Raw genomic sequence first — 9225 nt, 5'->3', positions numbered from 1 at the left:
ATGGGACAAAAGAAATTCCTGTCCCCAGTTGTCGAACAATAGAGAACAATAGTCATCGGTTGTCCAGACAAAGGGTTATAATAAAGGGATTGTCATCGGTTGTAGCTAATATAATAGAAAACAAGATTGTGTGTGTGTTCATCTGTGGCCCTTTCTGAGTCTGGGATAACTCATATACAGAGTGATAGATATTTGCGATATTTGCTGTGTATCTGTAATATAGTGAGGTGTGCCCTATTGTTCCTGACTTTTGGATCACAGCTATTATTTTAGGCCCATGTGGACCCCAAATTTTGGTTTGGACGTGTGGGGCCCAAATTTTTTCAAGCCTTCATTTTTCTGGACTCAGTTTTGGATAGTTCCATTTGGCTATTGTGCTAACATTAACTTTTCTATTGGAGTTACTCATATTGTACTTGACCGAATTCATATTTATGAGAAATTTATGAAAGTGTCATATTGTATCAACTGAAGTTGGTATGATGATAACATTGGGTGATGACATATGCAACATTGTGCCCACTGAAATGCATGACATATATATTTTTAAGAGAAGAATTGTGGTCCTTTCATCCTGGTACCTTGGTACTTGGCACCTGACAAACTCCCCACTCCTCGTCTGACCCCCGCCCTTCACCCGCAATACCCTCCCCCACCACCCACTAAAAACAAGGGCGGCGGAAGCACATTTAATCTGGGGGGGCACCGACATCAAAGGGCACTTTGCAGAAATTCGATTGGACTGATGTAGCCTGATATTTAGTACCCTTTATAACTCTTAATGTATTATCTTATTTGCGTATACACATCACCCCATCAACGCCCCCCCCCCCCCCCTCAAGGAAAATATGCATACTGGCACTGCAATATCCAATGTGCAAATTGGGAAACAAGGAACAAGTTTTCTATTGAGACAAATGAGGTGAAATCATGCTAGTTGCTAATGTATGAATTTTCCGAATGAGAGTTCATTTCTTGTTAATATCTTAACAAATTGTTTCCATTCGAAATAGCTTTGAGTTTGACCCACATAAATTCATTAAAACTCAGGGGCGTAGCCAGGATTTGCAAAGTTGGATGCACGACTATCTGAGCGGAGCGCCACCATCGGTTGGCGCGGATCGTACAAGAAAAATTTTTGTTTTACAAACCCCTCAGATGGCCGGAAACGGCCCTTCCAGAGTGTTCATTCCGGTTCCCTGGCCTCTTGCTAACTTAAGATACCTCAATTTTTATGTAGAAAAAGGGCACATTTTTAACCCTGAGGAAAAGTGGGGGGCACGTGCCCCCTGTGCCCCCCCGGTTCCGCCGCCCTTGACTAAAAATAAAAGCGTGACAACTGGTATAAAGTAAATTCGCCATAGTAAGGGAAGTAATGTTCTTTTAATTAAAGGATAGTGATGATGACCATCTTTGTTCAGCTAATTATAGCTACATTCTTCAGCTGGTGATTTTCTCGGATTAACTGACTACAATGTACACATGTACTTTATTTTCATCCTTGTTTTTTAGTAGGATACAACCGTAAATAGTATAGTAAGTGTTGATGCAGGTAAATAGCTGCGTTAAATTTCTTAAAATACAAACTGCTTTTGTACCAGATACTGCTGGTTTCCCCCAATATCGAACAAACAAGTTTGTTGGCAAAGTTAAAATTCCAGACACTTACAAAGAAGGTCACATGACAATACCGACCAATAAGAACGAGGCCTCAAATCGAAACTTTACTTTGGAATATCATAAAATGTAATATACCAAAGCTATAAATAATAAAGATGATAAATATGATAGTAAATAGACAGGTAGGTACCATAACGCTTACCTATCACTTCAGTACCCTGACGAATAAATTGTGTATAGAAACTTAATAATATAAAGCTTTGACTTTAATGCTGACCTCCTAACTCATCGATTGTAAATTATATCAGTTAACTATCAGAGTCAGCATTAAAAGGAGAGTATATGACGTGCACACACTTAAGCACGTATATGATGGCAATATATACGGAACGCTAATTTGTTTTTCCTGTCTTACATTTAATTTAACATATCAATATCAACCATGCCGTGCCGTGCCATGGTAATGTTAAATGAGATAAATATGGAAACAGCAGCATCGGAGGGCAGGTGGAGGACCCACTGAAACGTCTCAGCGAGACCACTAGACATATGATTGTGCCAAATACACTTGTGAGGTACTAACAACTTTCAATGCTATTAATTCAAGAACTTTGCAATCAACAGAGGTTGGGAAATTCAACATCTCATATGTTGAATTCATGACATGTTCTCAAAGAAATATGTAATTACTATCAACTCCTTGGCCTTAAGTCAACACCAGAATGCAAAATGCATTGAGGAGTTAATGACATAGATCTTGTTCACCAATATAAATGTCCTGAACCACTATTTTGATGTACCATTACACTATGACGTGAATCACGGGTCAGTCTACTATACGCGGCAATGCACATCTCCACTAATGACAATAGGGATCTTGTTCTCAATGTGTTACATCCACACACTAAGTATGAGAAGTATCCATCATTCCTACCTTGAGCTATCATGTTTAAAAGTTTTCAGAGTTTGACCTCTAGTGACCTCAAATGATATTTAAGCTCCAACCACAACCATAGGCGTACGAGGCGGCCCCCCCCCCCAAATTTCCAGAGGACAAGAAATTCGGGCAAAAGTTCTGAAAAATTCGGGCAGCCTAAGAGGAGAAAAAAATATATATAAATATGCAGTAGCTTGCCCGAATCTTAGAATTTTTGCCCGACAACTCTGTGGAGAGCGTTTTGTGTAATATGTTTTGTTACATTAATATTAATATAGGCCTAATGATTTTCTTTATTTAGCATCATGATGCCCGAATATTTCCGTGTAACACCGCCGCAAGCGCAGCTCATCTGGGCCAGCACGCTTTTTGCACTATCGCCCACAATTATTAACAGGGAACGCCGCTCACAATCGTGGTGACATCATGTGATCTAACTAGTCAACTGTATACCTGGACATCCCCGACATGAGTGCATATAAGAAACATTTTCTTTTTCATGGATGGTGGGGGGGGGGGGGAGGGAGTGCCTATAAGCCTAGAAGTACATGTTTATCATATTCTTTGTTATTTTTTCTACTTTTTTGTGAGACAAATTGCAGTCTCACCCGACACATCGACATTATCCCGCATACGTGTCGTTGAACAATGTATGTTTTTCTGGAGGTAGCTGAGTACTGTGTTAAAATAATATATACGGTAACTAATTAGGAGCTTAAAAAATATACTGTCCTATTTTTCCCCTTCAAAGTGATGTTACCATTTTTTCTTCTTCTAATTTACCAAATTTTTGGGGAAGTGTTAATTTCTAAAACGTGAGATTATAAAATAAAGAATGTTTAAATGCAACTTGCAAGGCCTCAGAAGTGCCATTTCCGGCAATCTGAGAGGCATTTTTTGCCAAAAATTTCTTGTACTTCACGCGCCAACCGATGGTGGCGCTCCGCTTAGATAGTGTCACGGGAACTTTCGGGCACAAAAGTTTCTGCCCCCCCCCAAACTGAAATGGTCCCGTACGCCTATGACTACAACTACATGATCCATGTACTCAATATGAAAAATCCATATCCCACATGCGAGGAGTATATCCATGATTTCTACCATGAGATATCATGTTTAAAAGGTTTTCACATAATTGATTGCTGGTGACGCAGATGACCTTTCACATACACCAACAACAATTGAGCTGTGCATCCATATGCCAAGTATGGAAAGTATCCATGCTTCCTAAGTTGACATTGACAAAACCTTCCATGTTAAGTTTGATGGTTACATCTGCAAAGTGAACATAGTGGGTGGTTTTCTGATCTGAAAGCACTTGTTTATATATATTATTTAATACATGTTCACAACACGACTATCACTAAGACAATCAACACTACGTAAGCCCACAATAACTGATGAATCTTTTTCTCTTTTGTTTCAGAAATGTGGAACATTTACAGAAAGAAGGTAAAAAGCATAAAACCATTACCAGCTACCTTTTTTCTTTTAAACAAGCTTTGCAAGTTTCTTAATTGCGAACAGAGAGGAGGCAAACTGCCTAGGGGTCACCAGCAGGGCCACCATTTTACTTATTGGATGGGAATCTTTGGCATAAAATAATAGATCTACAGCACTTGATAAACTTGATCAACATACCAAGGGTGAAGTTTATCCAAGTAGAAATATCGAGTTCTTGGGCTAATAAGTGCTTTTTCCAGTTATTAACCTTTGTTGGCATCAAATTACCTTTGATGTCAATATAAAACAATAGGGTTGTTGACATCAATATTAAAGGTGTATCCACATAACAAAATTACGTTCCCCACCGTATCCTTTGTAACTAGATATATTGTTACAAAACCAAGGCGTATCCTATACATACTTACACCATCAAGTAGGTTCCTTTGTGTCAAATTCCAGGGGATAAAACAGAAAACACATTAAATGCACACAGGTAAAATACTTGCATCTTGTAAAAAGTTATTGCACTTTTCTTTCAGGTGCATTACAGAACACTCCCAACTAAGTTGAGTGGTCACGGGTGGCCAGTATGAGAAATATTCTCACCACATAAATTGTTTTAATGTCTGGCCACGGCAGTGGCGTAATCACTCATCTAAGTCGCACGTTTTGCAGTTTTGCCGACACTCTTCTCTATAAAATAGTTTAAATTCCTGGTACTCCTTGTCATTTTCGGTGATCATGCACTGAAGAAGAGCTAGTTTGCTCGAAAGCTCTGCAAAAACCAAACATTGGCTGTTTTACCTCCAATCACTTATCTATATATATATATATATATATATGTAGAAACAGGAACCTCTCATATATCAACAAAGTGTATCTCAACAATGTCATCTTGCTTACGCGGCAGTATAGCTCTTGTTGTAGAATAACGTAGATTATTAAAAATTTGAACAAATGACATTCAGACAAATAACAAAAGAATGCTATTGTTTTAACTTACAACACGTTTAATGATATTGTAATTGAGTTGTAATAGAACAAAAAATATGTGAACAAATCAGAAGAACTAAGGATGAGTTGAGATCACTAAAGTAGTACAGCAAAACGGATTACAGTAATAAAACAATGTATGGTTCACTATTGACTCCTATATATTTAAGTAGACATTAAAGTATTACGTCTTAGATCAGTTGTTGATGCCACGATAGTTCTGTTAGTTGTAACAAAGTTGAAAGTATTTTTCATAGCTTTCTGAAGGTAATCATAGAGTACTAGATTTTTCACTACATTGATATAAACATAATCCTTAACTGGAAGGAGCAAACTAGTAGTACCCGTTATACAGATGTACGAACTATTCATTGTCTCCATGTATGGTTATAATAATGTGTACTTCTAGTCTTGCTATATACATATATATTTGCCTTGGAAGTTTATTTCCATTTCATTTAACAGTCTTGTCTTTCGAGATCCGACCTTAGGATTCAGAGATCTCTAGACTAGCGCAAAATATGTCACCAAAACAGAACTATAGCCATTGTTCGATACAGGTGGCAAAATCCTACAGTGGGATAACGACCTTCCTTACTGGATTCGAACCTCTGGACATACAATCAGCGTCCATGGCCTAGTTGGTTAGGGTGCGCGCATATAAAGCGGGAGGTCAGAATTCGAATCACGGTGTAGGCTGGAACTCTTTCACTGTTCTGGCTTTTCCAACTCATTACAATTTGAAACATGAATTCTGTTATTAATAATAAAAAAGTCTCATGTTCCAGTTGAATTAATTAAGCTTTAATAACCGACAATTTAGATAAATGTTGACGTGAGGATAACACATTGAGTAAATACATTTACTTTCAAACACAAACAGCAATGAAAATCGTATTGTACGTTAAACGTTCCACTAAATATTGTTATTTGTTACGGGTACAATAAGCATCTCCGGGTGTCGTTTCCGGGAGGGTCTCTGTAAGTACGCTACACGTCTTTGCGATTCTCCCGAAAGCCAACAATGGCCATATAAGTAAGCGTCTCTCGTTTCGGAAGTTAAATATGTGACTTTCCAAGACTGTGAGTTGTTTCCGGATAGCCTACTCTATCTTGCGGAAACGATTATGAGTAAAGTCAATCGTTAATGTCAACATAAGCGTAGGTAAATCCCAATAATATTAGTTATGTTAGTCAGTAAAAGATAATTCGTCTTAGAGTTAGAGAGACTTGGCTTGTTACATTTTGTTGTCTTTTGCCTTAAGCCTCAGAAAGGTTGTAAAGCTGTATAATGTATCTAGAGGTGAATAAGTGTGTCTTAATTCTACTGAATTCTCGCTCCGTTATTGTCTGAGTTTGCCTCGTGCATCATCCCCGTATTCCACATTATATTCCTTTCGGAGATTCGAGACGTAACAGAACAATGTTGTCATATACTGTAAGTATATGAATATCTTCTCACTAACATCAACAGTACCGAACACTCATTTAGGATGAAGTTAAATTGGTAAACCAGATACAGTAGCAAAGCAGACACAGTTATTATTTTTCATACTAAAAAACCTTTTGTTTTTCAATATTTATTTGCAAGAAGAGTATCCCTTAACAACTGAAATTTCAGTATACTTTGAGCCAGTATCCACTTTCATGTATAAATCAAAGAATGGTCAGCATATTAGTTTCATCAAGGTTGTTTTTGTAGGATTCCGAAGTAAACCGAACACCGTCTTTCCTTATTTTTTCCATATTATACATCCGTTTAACATTTTGCAAAAGGTTAAATTGAACGGATATTCATGTGCAGTGCATATATAGCAAATATTTTGGGTTATATTCATTTGTTAAACTTATTTAATATTAATTAATATTGTGAATGTTATTGAATATTCTAAAATTCTAAAGAAGAGTAAAAAATGCCACCAAACATTTGAAATCAGCACTAAAATGCTTTGTCTAAATATTAAACCATTTTTAGGTTTACAGTGTTACTTCATATTCTAAGAAATGCTAAGACAAGAATAGACAAGTGAATCACTAGGAACACAGTTAACGCAATATATTGTCAAAAGAGTTATTAAATCATGTTGTCGTTTTCCTTTCCTCAAAGTAACATGTCTAAACCAGGCCTTCTATGAAGATTAATCGATTAATTGTCACTATTTCGAAATACGGTACCCAATTAGCCTTCTATGCGCCGTTAGAACTGGTTGTGAGAGTCTGCAATAGCTTCGATGGCTCTGGAATAAGTCTAAACTTGCACGATAGGATATGTCGAAATACATCTCTAAACTGAGGATGTTTTAGTCCATAAATGATTGGATTCACACAACAGTTAGCAATAAGAAATAACGACACCCAAGGAATGGCAGGGTAGCTGGGTGGTATCAAACAGGCGATAGCATAGGGCATTATACATATGATATACGAACAAACCACCAAAAACAAGTTCCTTGTCACTTTCACTTGACTTTTGAAGGCCGCTGAGTGGGCGTTTCCCTTGTTTTCCCCTCTAGATTCGTTGTTCGAAAACAGCTCGCGATTTTTAGCTCGAATAAAGCGATAAATTTTGACGTAACATGTTATGATAATGATCAAACATGGAACTCCAACGAAAGCACTGGTGATGAATGAGTAAACATTCGATAAAGGATGATTAGAGTCAGCTGAACATAACTTATACCGCTCCGAGTAGCCGATTCTTCCAAGGCCACATAAGGGTGGGACCGTAACCAGGAAGATCGGAATGATCCATGCTGAAGCTAACATGAGGACAAGATTTCTCTTTGAATATAGTTGGTCGTAGTGAGTACGAGATTTAGTTATTAACGTGAAACGGTTAAATGCGATTAAGGCGAGATTGACTACGCTGCTACCAAGACCAACCCAGACAACAACAGCAACAAAGGTGCACAACGGGTCTGGCAATGGCCAACTATCGTTCAACAAAGCGACAACTTGGAACGGAAGGACGAGGCACGCTGCAAGATCAGAACACGCCAAATTCACGACAAATGCATTGGTCTTGGTTTGCAATCGTTTCGAGAAAGTCACAGCGATCATAACCAATATATTCCCAGGAATGCCAACAGCCGCCACAAGTATCGCCATAACGGACCAAAGTTTTCTTACTGTCAGATCTTCCAAAACATAAACAGGCGAATCGGTGGGTAAATTCGTAACTTCAACTCCGTTCGTATCCATCTTGTTTAACCCTAATGACTCCTTCACGTTTTTAACTTTTTGTTCTTCTTTGGATTTTGTACTCCTCAGCGGAAACGACGTTCTTGTTACTTGTAACGAGCAATATAACGGAATAGATTTTTCAACGGTTGTTCCCGGATTGGTTTAACATTACATCAGAGCTCGGGAGACGTGATCTGACAGCTCTGATTGGCCAACGTCAAAGCGCGGCTCATAGCGTCAGGTTCTCACATTAGCAAGTTGTGCTAGCTCCGGCCTTTTCCGACAACTATATATAGGCTAAATGGACGATTTTGTGACAGAAAAACTCCAGAAATGGAATTGGTCATCACTGACAGACATATCGAATGTATATTCTATATTTTCAGTAACTTAAATGATATGATAATTGAGGTTTTTAGAAACAGGGACATTTATATTTGCATCTAGGCTTACACATCAATGATCAAGGGGCATAGACGTCGGAGTAGGCTAACCTAACACACAAATAATATACTAGGCCTACATAGACCTATACTATAGTTATAGGGCTAGGACCATATTTCCTGTTCGGCTGTAACTAAACCCATACCAAATTTAAAGTGGCCCTCAAATTCCCTCTTTCTTTCTTTCTTTCTTTTTTGTTAGGAAGGTACGGAATTTTCGTATGAACTTAATATTATCTAACGTTAGAATACATAAATGCTGATAACATTTGAATTACCAAAAAGTCGTATGTTTGGTTCAAAAGAAAAAGTTAAGTTTGTAAATTGATATCGTATATATGATCGATCGGGGAAAATCGTGATATTAATTGTTGACTCTCGCGAGCTACATGTTGGCTTTAAATGTCTATGCAATGAGAAGGCCTAGATGAATTCCGTACACATTATATTCGTGATAAACAAAGTTGTTATCTGATCTCAGACACCTGGAAAAATTAACTATGGTTTTATTTGGAGTGAGATTTATAGGCGACCGTCAAAAGTACAACGCCAGGCACAACATACGATTGCCTCTATAATAAGTCAATGGGTAAAATTCGGCAG

General features: G+C 37.8%; 1 protein-coding gene across 1 annotated transcript; it reads right to left on the bottom strand.

The window, feature by feature from the left end:
* Positions 1-6422: 6422 nt before the first annotated feature.
* LOC139971379 (G-protein coupled receptor moody-like) lies at positions 6423-8323 on the bottom strand. Its single transcript, XM_071977752.1, has one exon. The coding sequence runs from the start codon at positions 8195-8197 to the stop codon at positions 7184-7186; it is 1014 nt and encodes a 337-aa protein (XP_071833853.1). The 5' UTR covers positions 8198-8323; the 3' UTR covers positions 6423-7183.
* Positions 8324-9225: the final 902 nt, after the last annotated feature.

Source organism: Apostichopus japonicus, chromosome 8 (genome assembly GCF_037975245.1).
Source record: "Apostichopus japonicus isolate 1M-3 chromosome 8, ASM3797524v1, whole genome shotgun sequence".
Lineage (NCBI taxonomy): Eukaryota > Metazoa > Echinodermata > Holothuroidea > Aspidochirotida > Stichopodidae > Apostichopus > Apostichopus japonicus.
This window is presented reverse-complemented; position numbering and strand designations above follow the sequence as displayed.